This window comes from Myotis brandtii, unplaced genomic scaffold (genome assembly GCF_000412655.1).
Source record: "Myotis brandtii unplaced genomic scaffold, ASM41265v1 scaffold58, whole genome shotgun sequence".
In the NCBI taxonomy this organism is placed as follows: Eukaryota; Metazoa; Chordata; class Mammalia; order Chiroptera; family Vespertilionidae; genus Myotis; species Myotis brandtii.
Window position 1 is genome coordinate 1,435,103 of NW_005370176.1, and position 22,798 is coordinate 1,457,900.

At 37.0% G+C, this 22,798-nt stretch overlaps 1 protein-coding gene and 1 pseudogene across 4 annotated transcripts in view; both read left to right on the forward strand.

Annotated features, from left to right (window-relative positions):
* Positions 1–22,798, forward strand: part of MTF2 (metal response element binding transcription factor 2) — a 75,092-nt gene that overhangs the window by 39,774 nt on the left and 12,520 nt on the right. For 2 of the 4 annotated variants that reach the window (XR_001364548.1, XM_005878978.2), the window contains exons 2-9: positions 3,068–3,266; positions 3,390–3,471; positions 8,686–8,781; positions 8,986–9,086; positions 9,471–9,619; positions 11,954–12,049; positions 12,668–12,736; positions 14,063–14,186. Coding sequence is in view for 3 of the 4 variants with exons in the window: in XM_005878978.2 (XP_005879040.1) it covers positions 3,068–3,266; positions 3,390–3,471; positions 8,686–8,781; positions 8,986–9,086; positions 9,471–9,619; positions 11,954–12,049; positions 12,668–12,736; positions 14,063–14,186 (916 nt within the window). In the remaining variant the exon portion in view is untranslated. Of the gene's footprint in view, positions 1–3,067; positions 3,267–3,389; positions 3,476–8,685; positions 8,782–8,985; positions 9,087–9,470; positions 9,620–11,953; positions 12,050–12,667; positions 12,737–14,062; positions 14,187–22,798 lie in introns of those variants that run through there. The other 2 variants (XM_014550035.1, XM_005878979.2) reach the window with 2 other exon arrangements.
* Positions 14,927–15,554, forward strand: LOC102244086 (annotated as a pseudogene).

The following is a 22,798-nucleotide window of genomic DNA, read 5'->3' on the forward strand; positions in this document are numbered from 1 at the left end:
TCGATATTGATTTGTTAACCCACTTATTTATGCATTCATTGATGGATTCTTGTATATGTTCTAATTGGGGATCATACCCACAACCTTGCCATATTGGGATGATGCTCTAACCAACTCAGGCGGGTACCCGGCCAGGGCTAAATGAATCTGTTTTGGAGATACTTATTCTGTTGCATTGGTTTTATTGTCTGTTCCCTTTTTTCGGGAACTGTTTTTCTCTGGAATATGTCAAAGTGTCTGGTAGGGCAGGTCTTCTTTTTGTTCTTCCTTTTAAAATTTGACTTAGCTATTTTATAGATTTTTAGTTTATCTAATTTTAAAAGTGTTTGACCTCAAAATTATGTATACTTTGCATACTGCTCTGTAACATACCTTATTTTTAATTTAACAATGAGTAACTTGAGTATATGGCAGATTATTTCCTTGAAGTGACATACTCATTTCACTTATATTTACTTTTTTATTTAACACTTTTGGTTTCCTTCATTTGTTCCTATGGGTTGGAGTTACCAGCTGGTGTCATTTCTTTAATATAATTTAGTTTCCACTACCTCCTTTGTGCTTTTATTGTCAATTATGTTACATTTCTATATGTTATAGGCCTAACAATAAAATTATATATGTACTAGAGGGGGTCCCTCAGCCCGGCCTGCACCCTCTTGCAGTCCAGGACCCCTCGCTCCTTACCGCCTGCCTGCAGTGGAGGTGGGAGAGGCTCCCGTCACCAGCTTCTGGCTGAGCGGTGCTTCCCCTGTGGGAACACACTGACCACCAGGGGACAGCTCCTGCATTGAGCGTTTGCCCCCTGGTGGTCAGTGCGTGTCATAGCAACTGGTCGTTCTGTTGTTTGGTCGATTTGCATATTAGGGTTTTATTATATAGGATTGTTTCATATACTTATATTAGAGGAAATACATTTATACTGTATATCTAATTACCTTTACCAGTGTTCTTTGTTTTCTTGTATGTATGTGTATTTGAATTTTTATTTTGGTTTACTTGCTTTCAATTCTAAGAATTTCCTTTAGTATTTCTTGTAAGGTGCTTTGCTAGCAACAAATTCTCTCAGTTTTTGCTTAATGGGAGTATTTTTTTTAAAAAAAATATATTTCACTGATTTTTCACAGAGAGGAAGGGAAAGAAAGAGAGTCAGAAACATCGATGAGAGAAACATCGATCAGCTGCCTCCTTCACACCTCCCACTGGGGATGTGCCCACAACCAAGGTACATGCCCTTGACCAGAATCAAACCTGGGACCCCCCAGTACGCAGGCCGTCGCTCTATCCACTGAGCCAAACCGGTCAGGGTAATGGGAGTATTTTTATTCACCTTTATTTTTGAAAGACAGTTATGCTGAATATAATATTCTTGGTTGACAGTTTTTCTTTCAGCACTTTGAATATGTCATCTCACAGCCTTCTGGCCTTCATTGTTTCTGATGAGAACTTATGTTGTGGGGTTTCCTTGTAGATGTTGAGTAATTTTCTCGCTGCTCTCAAGATTTTCTCTTTCAGCATTTTTACTATGGTATGTCTGGGTATAGAGATCTTTTCATTTATTCTACTTGGAGTTTGTTGAGCTTGGATGTGTAGATTAATGTTTTTCAGCAAATTTGGGTAGATAATATATCTTTAAAATGCATACCTTTCAAACTGAAACTTTATACCCTTTAAATAAATACTAAATCCCCAAGCCTTCTTTGTTTCAGCCCCTGGCAGCCACCATTCTACTCTCTGTCTCTATGAATTTTACTATTTGTTATAGCATATAAGTAGAATTTTATATATTTGTCCTTTTCGTATGGCTTATTTTGCTTTACATAATGTTTTCAAGGTTTATCCACGTTTTACCTTATGACAAAATTTTCCAGAATTTGAATATTCTTAGGTATTGAAATTAGGTATTCCTAATTCTTAGGTGTTAAAACTTTTTTTCTTCCTGACTTCTTTTATTTTTACTTCACTTTTATGCTGTCTGTTTTTGAATTACTATCTACCTAGTTTTACATGTTGTTTGTTTAATTAGTAAATAATAATCTAGATTAGGAAGTAAAACAAAATAAACTGCTTTACCTTTAAGAAGGTTGATGGTTAGAGCATCAGCCTGTACACTGATGGTTTGATTCCCGGTCAAGGGCAAGTACTTGGGTTTCCGGTTCAATCTCTGGCCTGTTTGGGTTCATGTGGGAGGCCACCAGTCGATGTCTCTCTCTCACATTGATGTTTCTCTCTCTCCCCCTTCCCCTGCATATCTCCCTTTTCCCCTCTCACTCTCTTTAAAAATCATTAGAAAAAATATCTTGGGTGAGAATTAACCAAAAAATAAAAAAGATTGATGGTGGTATGCTATGCTGCTTATGGAATAACTAATACATAAATTATATTGTTTTAGAATATTTAATTTGGGGGTCTTTTGTTTTAAAAAAAGTAAATTATAACATACTTCTCATTTGATTGTGATTTTGTGGAATTGGTGGTCCCCAATTTTTATTTTAAATTTCCTTTTTGCATATTTGATGGATTCTGATACATTTCTGTCAGTAAGCAAGGATCATTTCTATAGTGATTCCCCAGAGGGAGGTCATGACTACCCTTCCAATGAGTTAAATATACCCAGCTACCCCAAAGTCGTCACTGGTTAGTGTGTTTTAACTACATGTGGCATAAACATTTTTGTTCTTTATCAAGTGCTTGTGAAATTGTGCCATGTAACTTTTTTTTTGTCTAAACGCAATTATGATATTCAAAGCATCTTTTGCTCATGACCATGGCCTATCCACTTCAACTTAAAGCTGTTATTTTGATGATAGCTGCCTTTATTTATCTTGGAGTGGTTGCTGAATCGTGGCCTCACTTAGGATAGGCACTGAATTAATATTGAAACTGCTATCATTCTGTGTTAAACCTTTGTTTCTTGGAAGGTATTTGTGACTTTGAGGTACTTGTTATATTTTACCTCCATCTAAGGTTTTTAATAAATCAAAATTTTTAATATATGATATCAGTGGAATAAAATAAGCTCTATCAGTAAGTTAATCTTATGGCTATCTTTTATTTTCTGAAACAGAGACTCTACAGGGGCAGGTAATTCACTGGTCCACAAGCGGTCTCCTTTACGTCGAAACCAAAAGACCCCAACATCCTTGACCAAGCTGTCTTTACAGGATGGATATAAAGTCAAAAAGCCAGCATGTAAATTTGAAGAGGGTCAGGATGTCCTAGCTAGATGGTCAGATGGCTTGTTTTATCTTGGAACTATCAAAAAGGCAAGTTACCTTAATATAAGATATCTTTTGCAGTTTTTGCAGTAAACGTTTAATAATTTTGAATTTAAACTTAACTCTGTTTTTTATTTTAAAAGAAGTCACCAGTATTCCTCTGTATTTCAGATAAACATATTGAAACAGAGCTGCTTCATCATTTTTGAAGACAGTTCTAAATCCTGGGTTCTCTGGAAGGACATCCAAACAGGCAGGTGCTACTGTTGCTCTTGAACATGATTTATACTAAAATTTGATATTTTCCAACTTATCATTTTTGAGTGTTCAGTAGTGTATTAAAATATCTCAGAATCACTTTTAAGGAGAGGCTAAAAAAAAATTGACTTGACCTTCGTAGTCTTCAGGAAGTTATAATTTATATCAGTGATTTTCAATCTTTTTCATCTCCTGGCACACATAAGCTAATTACTAAAATTCTGAAGCACATAAAAAAATATATATTTTGCCAGTCTGACCAAAAAAAAAAGAAGGTATAATTTTGATTCATTCATACCGGACAGATATTGTTGTGTTGGCTGTTGTCATTTTTTTATTTGACAAATCTAAGGGAAAAGAGGTCAGTGCCCCTGACTAAATAGTTAGGTATTGCACATTTTAAAAATTCTTGCAGCACTCTGGTTGAAAATTGCTGATCTATATTAAAAACTGCAAAAAAAAAAAAAAAAGAATCACTCTGTTAGGGTACAGGTAGACTACTAACTACTAGAAGACAGGTGTGTCACTATTGTTAGGACCCTTCTAAAAACTTAGAAGAAACAGTTTGGGCTTCATTTTAACTGTTACTTGCTTATATTAGTACAAAGTACTATAAAGAGCTAATAGGTATTGAGGACATATTTTTTGTCAGATGCTTGGGGGAATTAGAACATAATAAAAGGCTGAGTACTAGAAATATTCATTAATAAAAATGGTTTAAAATGATCAATTATTTTTTAATGTTTATATGGGAAAATAAGTACAGGTACACCTTGGTTTGGTTGTAGGTACATTTTTTTTTATTGATTTTTTTTACAGAGAGGAAGGGAGAGGGATAGAGAGTTAGAAACGTCGATGAGAGAGAAACATTGATCAGCTGCCTCCTGCACACCCCCCACTGGGGATGTGCCCGCAACCAAGGTACATGCCCTTGACAGGAATCGAACCTGGGACCCTTGAGTCCGCAGGCCGACGCTCTATCCACTGAGCCAAACCGGTTAGGGCGGTACATTTTTTATACTTTCTATTTTTATAAACTATAATTGCTGCGTGTTATTTGAATCTGCTAAATAAAGGTGTTTTTCTAGGTATCTCTTTCATGGTAGGTGCTTTATTTTTTTTTTTTAAAAAGTATGATTATTAAAATCTGAGTACTTTACACACTAATGCAACACTTTTTAAAAAATGTAAGTTTTGCCCTAGCTGGTTTGGCTCATTGGATAGAGCGTTAGCCTGGGGACAGAAGGGTCTCAGGTTCGATTTCAGTCAAGGGTGGGTACCTAGGTTGCAGATGCCTTCCCAGACTGGGCCCTGGTTGGGGCGGTGCAGGAGGCAGCCAATCGATGTGTTTCTCTCACATCGATATTTCTCTTTCCCTCCCTCTTCCACTCTCTAAAAATCAATGGAAAAACATCTGTGTGTGAGGATTTTAAAAAAATGTAACAGTTTTTATTGTTGTTGTTGTTATTTATTTTAGAGAGAGAGGAAGGGAGAGAGAAACATCCACTAGTTGCCTCCTGCACATGCCCTGAAGGGGAATCAAACCCACCACCTTCTGGTGTATGGGACAGACGTTCCAACTGATTGAACCATACTAGCCAGGGCTAAAGCAGCACTTTTGGTTTTGCTTTTACTAGGTCAATAGGCCTGCACAAAGACCTCTGTTTTCTATTTCCTGTTGTAGAAAGGAGATATAAATTCTCTTTCCCTGAGGGATAGATGGATACCTTTCTAAAGTATTTAGCGATTGGGTTTTGTATTGGATTCCCAACTGCAACTTTATGATAGGTTACTGCGTGTTGTATGTTTTGAATCTGGAATTGATGGGTCAGTGAGAAAAGTGCTAGGAGGATAGATAGGATGTCTTCAACAGTAGTGATATTGAGCAAATCTTATTACCTGCATTAGGAATTTCTCTTTTTTAGTTTGTAAATGTAACTCTGTCTTTGGTGGGTCTGAAACACATATACTGCCTCTATTCCCTTCTATTAGCTATGTATCCCTTTCATCTTTTCTACCTTTTCAAGGTTCCTGTGAGTTAAAATACAGGTTTCTCAGTCTTTTGTCTCTTCCCTCCCTCCATTCCTTCTTTCCGAAGACCAGTGGTACACAGGGATAGAAAGTTGTAATGAAAGTGAGGGTCCTATCCAACATGTGCCCCACCAGTGAGTGCATCAGTTTAGTAGTCTGTGGTGGTTCTTTCCTCACTGGCTGCTTTTACTAGCCTTAGAATTACCAAGGATTACTCTTTGGCCATTAACTTTGTAATAGCTAGAAAGTAGCACACACATAACTTGGAGTTGCTATAAAATGAGGAAGTGAACCTGAAAATTGCATTATGACAGATTTCAGTGTGGAGAGTAGCTTTAGTAGTTTTCTTTCTATAATAACAGATACTAGCAAAATAATAATAAATTAGCATAATTTCACTCATGTAATAAGATTCCTTTGAACAGTTTACATAAATAAGGAAGAATATATAGTCATGTTAGTAATCAAAGAAATGTGCATTACAACAGGGAGATAACATGTTAAAACCATTAAATGAATTTAAAAGGATTTTTAATCTTAATACCTAAATACTATTTTGGTTTCTGGGAAAATGATACACTGCTGATGACAGTGTAAATTTCTATTTTGGATATTTAAATGGCAGCATTAAATGCATAAAAATGTTTTATACTTTTTAATTTATACAGCAGACTCATTTTAGCAGTTTATCCTAAATAAATAATTCAAAATTTAAAAAATTAGATAAAAAATGTTTACTGTAGCTTTATTTTAATAATAACAAAATATTTGAGATATCGAAGATGAAATGGCTTGAATTAGCACTGGCTTTTCTGAGGAACTGCCTTCCCCCACACCAGCCCACCTGGTTGCAATGGGAGTCAGATTAAGCACCTACCCCAATCTAGGACTATTGGTTCTTTTCCAGGGAATTACAGATTTGGACAGAGAGGTTCCAGGCCAGTCTGGTTGCTCTCCTTATTCTAGCCAAAAATCAGAAGATGTGGGGAGGCCAGCTTTAGTCAACTGTGCAGAGAAGAAGACAAACCCTGGGAAAGCAGGAGGCTAGAGAGGACAAGACACTGAAACAGACAAGGAAAAAATGCAAAAAAATGAACAAACAAGAAATTTGGTAACCAGTCTGTGTAAGAATAGAGGGTGTAATAAAGTAAATTTGGTTCTTTCCCTGGATGGAATATTATGTAGTTACTAGAGGCCCAGTGCATGAAATTTGTGCACGGGAGGGGGGTGTCCCTCAGCCTGGCCTGCACCCTCTCCAATCCGGGACCCCTCGGAGGATGTCCCTCTCGCAATCCAGGTTCATTGGCTCCTAACCACTTACCTGCCTGCCTGCCTGGTCGCCCCTAACCCCTCTGCCTACTTACCTACCTGATGCCCCTAACTGCTCCCCTGCTAGCCTGATTGCCCCTAACTGCGCTCCCCTGCTGGCCTGATCTCCCCTAACCGCCTCTGCCTGCCTGCCTGGTCGCCCCTAACCCCTCTGCCTCCTTACCTACCTGATGCCCCTAACTGCTCTCCCCTGCTGGCCTGATCTCCCCTAACCGCCTCTGCCTTGGCCCCCACCACCGTGGCTTTGTCCAGAAGATGTCTGGTCTAATTAGCATATTACCCTTTTATTAGTATAGATTTGAAGTTATAATTTTGAAAACTGCGGTGTAAAAAATGCTTTTTAAAAAATGTATTTTTATTGATTTCAGAGAGGAAGGGAGAGGGATAGAGAAATAGAAGCATCAGTGATGAGAGAGTCATTGATTGGCTGCCTCCTGCACGCCCCCAACTGGGGATCGAGCCTGCAACCTGGGCATGGGCCCTTGACCAGAATCAAACCTGGGACCCTTCAGTCCACAGGCCGACTATCTACTGAGCCAAACCAGCTAGGGCTAAAAAATGCTTTTGATAGAAGGAATATTAAATAGTATTAATGAAAAGAAGCATCTCACAGTGTAGAGCAGGGGTCCTCAAACTTTTTAAACAAGGGGCCAGTTCACTGTCCCTCAGACCCTTGGAGGGCCGGACTATAGTTTTAAAAAAAAACTATGAACAAATTCCTATGCACACTGCACATATCTTATTTTGAAGTAAAAAAACAAAACGGGAACAAATACAATATTTGTATTTGCATGTGGCCCGCGGGCCGTAGTTTGAGGACCCCTGGTGTAGAGTATGGACTCTAGTATATCTAGGTTTGAATCCTAGCCTTGATACTTTCTGACTGAAGGTCCTTGGATTAGTTACTTTATCTTTCTGAACCTCACGTCTTCTCTTTAGAGAGGATATTTATCTATAAAAGTTGTAGAATTAAATAAAATAGTATATGTCAGGAGCCTAACAATGCTTGGTTCAGAGCACAAAATTGAAATTTTTTTATTGTTGCTATGTGAATAAAGCATGTGTATGAATATTTTAACTATGTATATTTAAATAGATGAATAGAGAATATTGGAAATGTGTTAGAGTGATAAAATCATATTTTAAAATTTATAGAATAAAATTGCTTTTAGAATAAAAGTGTTTTAGAATAAAAATGTTTAAGAAAGAAATAATTTATCTATTCAGGTAAAAAGTAAAATTATTAACTGGGACCCCCAGATTTTATTGCAGTGGGATTTTGTTAGGGTATATTATTGGCACCAACCATATTTCCATATTTCAGAAGCTGAAAATTAAATAATTGGTGTTCAGCTCTTTCATAAATTAGTAAATAAAAAGAAATGTTCCAAACCCAGAGGAAAAGGAGTCATTGATACATCTTCCTTGTGCTTTTTCTTTAGTCTCATGATGTTAGGCAGTGTAGGGTGAGTGAACACATGTATATACATGGGTGGGTATGTGTTTTGGAGAGTAGTTCTAGTGTTGACAAAAACAACCTCCCAGGAGAATGGGAATATTAAAAATGAATGATAAAGGATCCTGCCTGAGAGCAGTTTAAATTATGTCCTCTGCCAAAAAGCAGGTTAAGTTATGAATGTAGATAGTTAGAAATCAGTTAGAGGTTAGAACATAGAAAGGGAGCAGAGAGATAGCATTTTGTGTATAGTACTTTGACTTAAAAAGAAATCATTATGATCTAGTGAACAAACATTGCCAATATAGGCTCCTCACTGAGTCAAAAAGTAGTTTTGTTAAATGGAACACTTTATTATGATAAATAAATAATAAAATTATTTAAATATTTCAGGAGCCACTGGAAGTGGGGAAATGGTCTGTACAATATGTCAGGAAGAGTATTCAGAAGCTCCCAATGAAATGGTTATATGTGATAAGTGTGGCCAAGGTAAACATTGATTTCTTTTAATCTTGTGGAAAAGTTTGTGAAGATTAATGATTAAAAATTACTTTACAATGTTAATTTGAAGCTGTTATGATAAATTTACTCATCAGTAGTAATTATATTAATGTAGGAAAAGAAAATACTAATGCATTTAAATTGTATTTATTAATAAAATAGAATTTGCTTTATGCTTTTTTTGATATTAAGGATATCATCAGTTGTGTCACACACCTCACATTGATTCCAGTGTGATTGATTCAGATGAAAAATGGCTCTGTCGACAGTGTGTTTTTGCAACAACAACAAAGGTATCTTTTAAGTGTTTTGGGCTAAAGCCCTAAATGGAATTTATAAGGCATTATCAACATAATGATTGTGTACGTTGAAAGTTTATTTGAATGAAATGAGCAGTCAATGCTGAGTAGAAAGAGGTGCTGGTTATTGTTTGGCTAATGATGCTTAAGTGACTTGCAGCTATTTTTGCACTTATTTTCTGATTGTGGTCTTGGAATTGGGGCAATAATTTGAAAGAAAAGCTAATAGGAAAGATTATTAGTCAGGCTGTTTTGTGATATGCTAAGAAATTTAGAATGGAAATGCCTTCAGAAGTTTCAGAAGCATTTTTAATTTATAGAATTGTATTTAAAATTTTATCCTTCACTCTTTTAAATAATCTTTTCCCTCTAATATAGAGGGGTGGTGCGCTTAAGAAAGGACCAAATGCCAAAGCATTGCAAGTCATGAAGCAGACATTACCCTATAGTGTGGCAGACCTTGAATGGGATGCAGGTCATAAAACCAATGTCCAGCAATGTTACTGCTATTGTGGAGGCCCTGGAGAGTAAGTAAATATAGTTATTTAATACCCTTTAAGTAATTTTTATTTTTTTATATTGTCAACTTTATTTTTGTTACTGATTTTGGTGTCGGAGTAATAGTGAATTGTAAATTTATGGAAGTATCAGTAAAGAAAATTGAGGGAGGGGAATTAGAGACTGTAGTTTTAATCATCTTTTTAATTAAATATTTGCTAAAGAAATGAATCAGTTCTAACTAAGAATGTTTAGGAATTTACCTTTAACTTCTGATCAGTGGTCCTAGTTCTGCTCTTTGGAACTAAACAAATACTCTTATCTCTCTGAGGAGGTAACTCTTAAAATATTTCAATCCAGCAATCACATTTCTTACTCCCATCACTTACATACCAATAATGTTCTCTTCCAGGCTAAAATCTCCATTGCCATAAATATTTTATGACATAAATATTCTTTATGACATGACTTCCAAACTGCATTTCTTGCTCATAGTTTTTAAAAGTTACTCTTGAAATACGGTGTTATGATTAGAAAATTCACTGTTTCCAAGAATAGTCTTACAGAAAATAATGGGACTATTAGAGTTCTGGACATTATACTTCTGTAATTGCAAAGAGAGATTGTATTACCTTTCTTTAGTCATCCCATCTTATTCTTTTGATTTAACTATTTAAATTATAATTATTTTTTGTGTGTCGTATGAGACTCTGCTTCTCTTAAGATGATGCTGTCTAGGAGAAGACTGGAACATATAGGTAATTGATGATGAATAAATGAACATATAAATTAGTGAAATTTTAGTTCTGTATTCTGCCTCATCTCTGATCTTAGGGACTTTTTGTGATTTAACATTTTTATAATACTTCTTAGTTTTTGGTCACCTGCACATTTAAGAAACTAGTTTTTAAAAATCACTTCTAAAATAGATACAATAAACTCATTTATAACTAGCATTTAGTTTAAAGCATTATTCAAGTAGGTGGAAAGTATTATAGACATTATTTTGGGAGATAGATCATTCATTGTTCTGTACCATGACTACATGAGCTGATATTGCTAATAACTAACTTCAGCACCTAGCAGAGTAGTTATTTGAACACAAGCACTGGAACATAGTTTATTTATTAGTCTTTGTTGAATGACTGACCTTACTTAGTATCAGTCTTCTTACCTTTGTGTATATGTAGCTTAAAATTTATGCGGGGCTGACTTGTTGAGCAACAGAATTATTGGGAGAAACACATTATTTGGGTGGCAAATAAGGATATCAATATATAAGAACCATGTAGTAACTGAAAAGAAAGGATAATCCTCAGTTGAAGGTTGAGTTTTAGCATCTTCAGCTGTTTAAAACAACAAAATCTTTCACAAAGCCTTTACCACCTGGTAGAGTCTTAGATTAGATGTATAATTATGTTAATCAGTTACATTAAATTGCTGTATAGTCATGTGCCATTTAACGATGGGAATACTTTCTGAATACATCATTAAGCAATTTCATCATTGTGTGAACATTACAGAATATACTTATACAAACCTAGATGGTATACACCTAGGCTATATGGCATGTCACTGTGACATATGTGGTCTATTGTTGCCCGAAATTATGTCATGCATAACTTATACTTGTTTCCATTTTAATAGACAAGAATAATAGAAACACAGTGAAAATATAGAGCTGCTTATGCCCATTTGATATATGGGGTAAACACCCGTACACATCAGTGACCTATGGAACTTCTCCTAGAGCAGCGGTTCTCAACCTGTGGGTCGTGACCCCTTTGGGGGTCGAACGACCCTTTCACAGGGATCGCCTAAGTCTAAGACCATCGGAAAACACATATATAATTACATATTGTTTTTGTGATTAATCACTATGCTTTAATTATGTTCAATTTGTAACAATGAAAATACATCCTGCATATCAGATATTTACATTACGATTCATAACAGTAGCAAAATTATAGTTATGAAGTAGCAACGAAAATAATTTTATGGTTGAGGGTCACCACAACATGAGGAACTGTATTAAAGGGTCGTGGCATTAGGACGGTTGAGAACCACTGTCCTAGAGTATAGAGTCAGTGTGAAAAAATTCCCAGGATTGTGTTTAGACATAGATCCTAGACTAGTGTAGGAACCAGGCACTTATTGACTAGAAATAGATGTATCTTTCTAGAGCTTATAAATTCTCATGAATAAGAGAGTTGAAGTGGTTAATATGAATGACATTTTTGAGAAAGAAAAAATTTAGTACTACGTGTAGTAGAAATGTGATCCTATAAGCACAATGCCACTTAAAAAAAAATACTTTACATCATCAAAAGGTAGTAATTTTAATCTTAACTTTTTTCTCATAGCTGGTATTTAAAGATGCTACAGTGCTGCAAATGTAAGCAGTGGTTTCACGAGGCTTGTGTGCAATGCCTTCAAAAGCCAATGTTATTTGGAGACAGGTGAGAAGGGCATTTGGACTTTACTGTTTGATTTAAAAAAATTTTTATTTAGCTTTTTTATTGTGGTTATATTTGCAGTTTTTGATTTCTAGAAGTAGTTTTAATAGTGATTTGTAAAGGAGTCACCTTAGAGGGAAAATATTGAGTAATATATTTAAATTATATATAATTTGAAAGTACACATAATTTTTATGCTTTTGGATATTATTTCAAAAGGCTTTTAAGTATTTGATTAGTGATTACATTTCCTTGTATTGCCCCACAATGTTCTAAACTATTCTCATTGGTATCTTCCTTTAAAGAACCTCAAAGAGATCCTGTGACAGAACATTGGAAAAGGACAAAGAAACTTGATACACACAACTTATACCTTAGACCTAAGAATTTCTAAAAGTAGACTTAATGTGCTTTCTGGATTAGGAGAATGTAGAATATAAGAGAGAACTCTAGGAAGACAAATTAAAGATAGAACACTAAACTTGGCATAAAAAAGTCTGGTTTTAAATCTTGGCTTATGCCATTAATTTATGCCATCTTTCTGAGCTTAGGAAGGTCAACATGTCTCTCTGATGTATACCTTTGATTACACAATAATTACAACTTTTCCTTTTTCCTTAGGTTTTATACATTTATTTGCTCTGTCTGCAGTTCTGGACCTGAATACCTCAAACGTCTACCATTACAGTGGTAAGTGAGGACATTTCTGTTAAGGAACAAAAGAGAGCCATATTCTTAAACCTATAGGATAAAACTGTAGATATATTTACTTGGTTTAAGTAAAAATTTGGTCATCTTTACATATAGCTTTATTTATTTTCTATTGTTTATCCTTAAACCTGATGTCATCTTCACCAAGGATTAGCTAATTATATTGATAAAGTTATATAGCCATTCATTTTCTAATGACTTTTTAAAATACCCTTTATATCTCCAAAACTCTTACTTATCTTTCTAGTTCTTTTGGGCCTTCAGAATAGCATATAGTAGAAGAAAGTTTTTATTATAAATATGCCAATTTCTCCTTCTGAGTCGCAATTCTTGGGCATGGGAAGTATAATGAATTTGGGAGATTTAATGATAAAATATTTATACGGTAGTTCCCCATTATTCATGGGAAATATGCCCAAGACTCCAAGTGAATACCTGAAACTTTGGATAGAATCAAACCTTGTTATATACTATGGTTTTTCTTATACATACATAAATACACTTTACAGCTTCTCTTTGAAAAATTGCCATCATCACTACTCTTGAGCTTTGTGTTCATTATTTAGTAAAATAAGGGTTACTTGAACACAAGCACTGAGATACTGTCACAATCCATCTAATAACCAGGATAGCTACTAAGTGACTAATGGGCAGGGTAGTTCAGCCTGGATCCACTGAACAAAAGGATGACTCACACCCCAAGGGGGACAGAGTGGGATGGCACAAGATGTTGTTATGCTACTCAGAACAGCGCACAGTTTGAAACTTAGAAATTGTTTATTTCTGGAATTTTCCATTTCAGATTTTTGAACTGCAGTTGACTGCAGGTAACTTTAAAACTTTGAAAGCAAAACTGACACTTAGGAGTACTATGTAGTAAGTACTTAGACATTTTTATTAAATGTTTTGCATATTTTAGGAAAAGATAACACTTGTGAATCAGGCAAAGTCTAATAAAGTATGATCTATACAGTAGTTTATATATAGTAGTAAAAACAAAATTTTTTTATTGTAAGGTGTTTTTTTTGAAATCAGATTCTTTTTTAATGCATTTTAAGAAATTATTCAAATATTTTTTAGTTTATAGTTAGTTTAGGATAAGTAAATGTTTAGTTAATGCTTTCCAATTATTTTCAATGTAATTATTTATTACATTATGAATATGACTTAGGATATTGACCCTCTGTTCACTTAAGTATTTTACATTGGATTTTTAAAATTACTGGTGTTATAAAAAATTGTGTGATTTCTTAACAATAACCAAAAACATTGTTTTTTGTATATTTTGATTACTTTGGATTCCAGGGTAGATATAGCACACTTATGCCTTTACAACCTAAGTGTTATTCACAAGAAGAAATACTTTGATTCTGAACTTGAGCTTATGACATACATTAATGAAAACTGGGATAGATTGCACCCTGGAGAGGTAAGTGGTTTTAGAGCAGACTTCATTAGCTACTTGATGTCTTTTTCTGTTTTTGTTAAAAGCAACTAAGACATATGTATAAGCCACCCATCTAAAGTAGAATTTTATTTTTAATTCAGGGAGAAATAATTCCTGTAAGGATATCAAGACCAGCCCTCTCATCCTCCTGTTTGTTGCCTGATGAGTAGGGGAAAATATGTAGGAGGAGGAAGTAAATTTCTTTAATCTTTCATATTCTGAAGTGAGAATCATTGTAGTTAAAGGTAGAAGGGAGGGAGAAATCATTATTGGTTACCTTACTTATGGTTCCTCCTCCTATGTTTTCCATCAACTTTAGAGATGTAACTAACACTCTTCTTTACAAATTTCTTGTTGGCACTTGCTTGTAAATCTTTGACTTCTGGGAATGTTAGCACCCATTAATAGTGTTAAAAGAATGAGTTAGAGTGAAGCTACCTGAGTTGGAGATTTTCTCCCTCATTCAGACATCTCATTCTGCTTTTCATTTGCAAAATATAACCACTCATGCTGGATATACAAAGGATTTTTTTTAAAGCAATATAAAAGTTAATGCACATACATTGAAGAAGATTTTGAAACCAAAGAATAGCACAAAGAAGAAAGTAACTAGAATAACTTTAGTAGTTATCTGGTATTTAGCATTTAGTTATAATTATTGAAATACGGATATTAACTACTCCTGGGTTAAATAAAAATTGTTTTATAATATGTGGAATGAGATGAATTTTAGTCACACATCACATTTTGAGGTAAAAATTGAGTAAACTGATTTGAAATTTAGGAAGAATTCCTATATTTGAAGCCTTTAGACATGTGGCAGTTTATAAGGTTCATATCAAATAGGACCTTAAGGGTTTTGTTATTATATTGGGGTTTTTATGGGGCATCCCAGAGAGCATAGTGCACATTTATTTAAAAGTTAGTTGGTGGGCTCTTCCGGGGACAGTGACTTCAGGCATTCACCACGGTCCAGCGTTTGACATACCGTTGGAGGCTGTCCTACAATACAGCTTCTAACAAAACTAGGCTGTCCTGAATCCCTGGTAATAGAATTGTTTGCCTTTATACCAAGAAGTTTGGGAAAGCACCAAAATCTGCATGTGGTGTGTGCCCAGGACAACTGAGAGGCATTTGTGCTGTGAGAACTAAAGTTCTAATGAGGTTGTCTAAAACAAAAAAACATGTCAGCAGGGCCTATGGTGGATCCATGTGTGCTAAATGTGTCTGTGACAGGATCAAGTGTGCTTTCCTTATTGAGGAGCAGCACATCATTGTGAAAGTGTTGAAGGCACAAGCACAGAGTCAGAAAACTAAATAAATTTTAAAAATGAAGCTTTTTTTGAGTAATAAAGACAATTAAAAGGCCAAAAAAAAAGTTAGTTGTTGGTAGATCAGTGGCATAAAATAAAACACTTGCAGAATACTTAGATTTTAAATCTAAGGATATTAAAATCAACTCAACTAAGATGTCTTGATTGTTAGAAATTGAAATATAAATAAGTTAAGAGTTTGTTAAATGCTTATTTTTCTGAAGTTTAAGAGAAAAGTGATTTGTAAATTTGATAAATTTTAATAAACTGATTAGTATAAAAGAAAAAAGTATGTGTATGGTGCTAGTAACTGTAGTGTTCTTTTTTATTTTGGTTAATCCTCACCTGAGGATATTTTTTCCATTAATTTTTGGAGAGAGTGCAAGGTAGTTGGGGGGGAGGGGGGAAGGAAGAGAGAGAAATGCACTCCAGCCGGGGACTAGATTGAACCTGCAACCCAGGTACATGCCCTTGACCAGGAATTAAACCCAAGACCTTTCAGTGCATGGCTGACACTCTGACCACTGAATGACACTGGCCAGGGCTATAGTGTCCTTAATAGTCATCTTAATATCTTATGTTCTAATACATTTATTTAAAATGTTTTTATTCTGTTTCAATATTGGAAGCACTTTGATTTTACCCCCCTCCCCTCAAAGAAATGCTTTTATTCTAGCCTTGTTTCTTCAACAGTTTATATGCAGATACATCTGATTTCCTGTTAGTACATTTGATGTTTTACATGATTAAATACAGCAGTAGTTACTTCATGTAGAGCTCAGGGGTGGGAAACCTTTTTGCTGCCAAGAGCCATTTGGATATTTATGACATCATTTACGGGCCATACAAAATTATCAGCTTAAAAATTAGCCTGCTCTATTTGGTCAAACATTTAATTAACTTACTGCTAATGCCTTGGCACGGCAGGACCAAATGATTTCATGGGCCTTATACGGCCCTTAGGCTGGACGTTACCTATCCCTGATGTAGACAGGGGCATACATATAAAAATTCAAGTTGTTTTATTTATTTTAAATGCTATGTTTTTTATTAAAATAATATTTACATTGTAGGTAAGAGGTTGAAAGTAGAAAACAATAAAAATAACAATTAGGCTATTTTTAAAAAATGAGTTCAGTTAATGAATTTCAGGTACTTAGTTCTTTTTTTTTTTAATATATATTTTATTGATTTTTTACAGAGAGGAAGGAAGAGGGACAGAGAATTAGAAACATCAATGAGAGAGAAACATCATCAAGCTGCCTCCACCCCCTACAGGGGATTTGCCTGCAACCAAGGTACATGCCCCTGGCTGGAATCGAACCCGGGACCCTTCAGTCCACAAGCAGATGCTCTTTCCACTGAGCCAAACCAGTTAGGGCAGGTACTTAGTTCTAGCTGAACTTCTGATACATATCAGAAGAAATTTATTTCATCAATAGATACATATTTTCATTTTCTGTAGTTTATGAGATAATGTCTTCGAAATAAGAAATTTCAATTTTTTATTTGACAATATAGAAAAAATTTTTATTTAAAAATTAAGGAAAACTTGATTACAATCAAATAAAAACTTTACAACAAAAATTTTACTTTTCTGAGGAGCATTTTTTTGAGCCATCAAATTATCAGAACAAATGACTTTTGAGTCATTTCTTATTGCTCTTTTTCTACATTAAAAAATTGTTCAGACTTCTTAGATTAGTCATATGTCCTCAGTCTGGTTATGTACAAATGGAGCTTCAGGTTAATTTTCTACATCTATCCTATATAATAAAAGCCTAATATGCTAAGTGTCCGGTTGTCCAGTCGTCCGTTCAACCAATCAAAGCATGATATGCTAATGATATGCTAAGGCTGCTCAACCACTCGCTATGATGTACACTGACCACCAGGGGCCAGATACTCAACGCAGGAGTTGCCGCCTGGTGGTCAGTGCGCTCCCACAGGGGGAGCGCCACTTGGCCAGAAGCCAGGCTCATGGCTAGCGAGCACAGCAGAGGTGGTGGGAGCCTCTCCCGCCTCTGTGGCAGTGCTAAGGATGTCTGATTGACGGCTTAGGCCCGCTCCCACCAGAGCCTTCCTTCCCCTGGCTGCCGGCATCGGCTTCCTTCTGGCACCTGGGACCCGGGCTTCCCTTTGGCTGTCTGCAGGCATCCAGGATCCGGGCTGCCCAGAAGGGAGCAGGCCTAAGCTGTCAGTCAGACATCCCCCAAGGGCTCCCAGACTGTGAGAGGGTGCAGGCCGGGCTGAGGGACCCCCTCCAAGTGCACGAATTTTGTGCACTGGGCCTCTAGTCTATAATAATAAAAGCATAATATGCTAATTCGACTGGACATCCTTCCATTTGACCTTCTGGACTAAGCCGGGGCTGCGAGGGAAGCCCGGGTCCCAGATGCCTGTGGGCAGCCAGAGGGAAGCCTGGTTCCTGGGTGCCTGCCAGCGGCCAGAGGGAAGCCCGGGTTCCGGGTGCCAGAGGGAAGCCGGTGCTGGCAGCCAGGGGAAGGAAGGCCTACTCTTGCATGAATTCTGTGCATCAGGCCTTCTAGTATATATATAAAAGCCTAAGCGACCGGCCTGCCGTCTGAACGGTAGCCCTGACATGCACTGACCACCAGGGGGCAGATGCTCAATGCAGGAGCGGAAACCATAGGTATGGTAACATGGAACAGACTGATGAATCTCAGAGGGGTGTGGGGAGGGAGGAAGGGAGGGTGGGAAGAGATTAACCAAAGATCTAATATGCATACTAGAGGCCCGGTGCACGGATTCATGCACTGGTGGGGTCCTTAGGCCTGACCTGCGCCCTCTCTCAATCCCGTACCCCTCGGGGGATGTTGGAGAGCCAGTTTCAGCCCAATCCCTGCAGGCCAGGCCAAGGGACCCCATCGGCGCAACGAATTCATGCACCAGGCCTCTAGTCTTTATATAATAAGGAGACCATAAAATTTATGCCAGTTGGTAATGTATATTCAGTGATTTTAATTTAGTTTACTTTTATTTATTTAATTTATTTTTTTAAAAATATATTTTATTGATTTTTTACAGAGAGGAAGGGAGAGGGATAGAGAGTTAGAAACATCGATGAAAGAGGAACATCGATCAGCTGCCTCCTGCACATCTCCCCCTGGGGATGTGCCCGCAACCCAGGTACATGCCCTTGACCGGAATCGAACCTGGGACCTTTCAGTCCGCAGGCCGACGCTCTATCCACTGAGCCAAACCGGTTTCGGCTAGTTTACTTTTAAATGTATATGATAGTAGAAACAAAGAATATAAGCAATAGATTATTTCAGATTATTAAAATAGTAAATCTTTAGTTTAACTAAAATTGAATTACAAATTGAATTTTGTCACTAATTCAAATTTAAGTTACAAAAAATTTCTTTTTGTTTATATTTGTGTTCAAAATTTTATAAAATAGCATTAACAACATGAGAAATACTGTATGCTGAGTATATTATTGGTTGAGTACCTTGGAGTACCCGAGGGTCATTTTGAACATCAACTCTTATTATACAGACTATAGATGATATGACATAGACACTTGCTCTAGGAGTTTCTCCTCAAAAATGACACAAAGCAGAGAAGTAGTTACGATTTTATTCTCTCAAATGTGGAGTTTTCTCCCTTATTCCATGTAGGTAAAAAAGAAAAATCTTGTAATGATTTGGAAAGTTGAGATTTTTATGCCACTTTGTTTAGGTATGTATAATGGACACCTAGTCATAGGGAAACACTCTCATATTTAACACTAGGGGCCCAGTGCACGAATTCTTGCACCTTGAAAGGAACTGTGGGCCACAAAGCTGCGGTGGGCCCATCCTTTACACCCCCGCCCAGCCCCTCCCGCTGCGGCCCCCAGTTTCCTGTTTGCTGGCAGCCCTGCTCCTGCCAGCAGCCCCGCTTCTGCTGCCACTGCTCCCATACGCTGATGGCATCAGCCCCACTTGCACCTGCTGATGGCACAGAGCGATTGGGGCCGGTGCCAGCAGCTGGTGCGAGAGGCGGCTGCCGGCCCCATCGCCCCTTAGGAGCAGGGGGAGGTGGAGAATCCCTCAGACGCAATTGGGGCCGGCAGCCGCTGCTCGCCCCCGCTGACTTATATTTGAGGGATATAAGGGGAAAAGCATAGATAAAACTCACCGCTGCTGACGGTGCCGAGCTATCTGGGCCGGCGCTGGGCGCCAGCAGCGAGTGCAAGCAGCAGCTCCAGTGCTGGCAGCAGGTGCGAGGGAGCGTGGCGCGCGGAAGCAAAAAATTTTCAGTAACCACTGGAGGCTTGCCCGGATGACAGCAACCAGCGCCCCACCTTGGTCTGGCAAACCCTCTCACCATCCCGCCATGGCCAATGCCCGCCATGTTCTGCACTCTGCCACATGCTGCTGACGCCTGCCATGTTCCGCGCGCGCCCCCTGGTGGTCAGCGCATGTCATAGTGACCGGTTGTTCGGTTGTTATACCCTTTGGTCTATTTGCATATTAGGGTTTTATACATATAGATTCCCAAGCTAAATTATAACATATGATGACTCTGGCTAAAGTCAAATGGTATTTCTATGTTGTTTGAGAAGCCTAATAAATAATTATTTACATTTCTAGTTAGTTGAACAATTTTATATTGAATCAGTGGTGTCTGTTTAGTATTTTGTACTTCTTTTTTTTATTTGGTATAAAGTAGTACTATGAACTTTTTTTTTTTAATTGATTTTAGAGAGAGAAAGGGAGAGAGAAACATTGATGTGATAGCAAAACATCAATTGGCTGCCTCCGGCATGTGCCCCTACCAGTTATCAAACTGGGACCTGGGTCTGTTCCCTGGCTGGGAATTGAACCCGCCACCACCTTTTGATGCACAGAAGATGCTCTAACCAAGCCACATAGGTCAGGGCCCGTGACCTCTTTTAATGACAAAAAGAAGTTTCAGAATCATTAAATGTCTTTCATAGTGAAAGGCAAATTTAACATTTATGTAGCATATCTATTTTTTCAGATGGTTATTTTCAGGATTGCTGTGAAAAGAAGCTGGAACTTTTAGAACATATAGAACATATAATTTGATATGTTTTCTTATGTAAATTTTTTATATCTTTGAGAAGTAGTGAGTTAATGATTTCATTGATTGAGTATAGCTGTTTGAGAATCTGTTTTGGAATGTTTTCTTGGGATTAGTAAAAATGTGTAATATACTATTTAGGACCCCAAATAAAGGTTGCTTAAGGTTTTTATTTAGAATGATGTATCACGGTTGTAGCAGATCTCTTTTGCGAGTTAAAATGAGATATCAGTACTTTCTAGAATCTGCCTGTTATCATTTGTCTTTGATTCCTAATGTGATTTGAAGTCCTAGTTCTGAAAGGACTACCCACTTTTCTGTTAACTGTGGTCTTAACAATGTGTAGAGTGCTATCTCACTTTTGAGGGATATAAGGGGAAAAGCATAGATAAAACTCAAATGAAATACTATGGCAGAAATGATGTTTTGGCTAATGGGAAATGTGGTATGATGGAGCAGGTATAATAAGAAATCTAGTTAACAAAAACACATGGGGCCTTGAGTGTTATATATTAGCATGTAGTATATAAGTCTGTGGACAAATTACTTAAGCTATTTGTCATGCTTAAGCCTATGTGGCAGGGAATTCAACATGAATAATTGAATGGTGGAAAGAGTTGTAGCTATACATAATATCATTTATGTTGTACAGAAATATACAACCCTGAAAGTAAAAGCACAGTGTGAGATTGGTGTTTTCTAATACAGATTATTTTATTTACACTTCAGTCACACTCTTAGTTTTCAAAACACAGAATGGGATCCCTTGACCTCATTATGCAAATTGAAATACAGTCCTATGCAGTTATAACCCAGGAGTGCTGAAGGAACTTAAAGATAAAATTTCTGAGAGCTATAGAGAATAAGTATTAAAAGAAGATGAGACTTCATTGTGATTTTAAAAAAGAAAAAAGGAGTGGATTTGAGAAATTAGAAAGTCAGTTGTTGTTTGTCAGCCAAATTGAAGAGCAGATTTTTCAAGTGCATGGTTTAAGAAGCAGTAGGGAAATAACACTGATTTATTAGAATAAATCATGTTAAATTCTCTGGATTCTTTTTTGTTATGGTTAGCAAAACTGGTATGGGCATGGTGTACCATAGTGCAACTCAATTTCATATTAGACAATGAAATGTGAACTAGTTAAAGTAAAAATTAAATGGATTTGTAACTAATCAAATGATAGTAACAAAAGCAAAGTCTTGGGAAAAAATATATATTTTTAATGATTTTAGAGAGAGAAAGGGAAAGAGAGGGAGGGAGAGAGAGAGACAGAAAAACTTCGATTTGTTGTTCCACTTAATTGTGCATTCATTGGTTGCTTACTGAATGTGTCCCTACCAGAGATCGTACCCGCAACTTGGCATATGAGGATGACGCTCTAACCAACTGAACAACCTGGCCAGGGCCTTGGCTTGGAAATACTCTTGAGGGAGAGTTTATTCTTGAGGGTGTGTCTTTGTCTCTACCCTCAATATAACAGAATCAAGAGAAAAAATAATTTTGAACACTGAGCTGCAAACAAAATCAGATTAACAATACAGTGGGGCCTTGACTTACGAGTTTAATTCGTTCCGTGATGGAGCTCGTAACTCAAATTACTCGTATGTCAAATCAAAAAGTGAACGAGTGAGACACGTGATGCTGGGCTGATGTTGTGGCGTTCGCTGCGCCAACTAGCGGTGGGGTATCTGAAGCTGGTTCGTAACCCGAATTTTAGCTCGCAACTCAAAGCAAAAAATCGGCCGAGAGACGGCTCGTATCTCGAAAAACTCATTAGTCGGGACACTCGTAAGTCAAGGCCCCACTGTAGTTATAAAGTTCTGCTTTTAGGTTTAAATACACAAACCGTACAGAAGAAGCAGGTATAACAGGAAATACTTGACTTGATAGAAGTTCATCTGATCAGATTTTATTTATTTATTTTTAAAAAATATTTTTATTGATTTCAGAGAAAAAGGGAAGAGGGAAAGAGAGATAGAAACATCAGTGATGAGCGAGAATCGTTGATTAGCTGCCTCTTGCACGCCCCCTACTGGGGATTGAGCCCGCAACCTAGGCTTGTGCTCTTGACCGGAATCAAACCTGGGATCCTTCAGTCCATAGGCTGATGCTCTAGCCATTGAGCCACACCGGTTAGGGCATCTGATCAGATTTTAGAGTTAGGGTAGGGACATGGGTGGGAATGAGGAAGAGGATGGAATTAGTTAGCCATAGCTTAATATGAA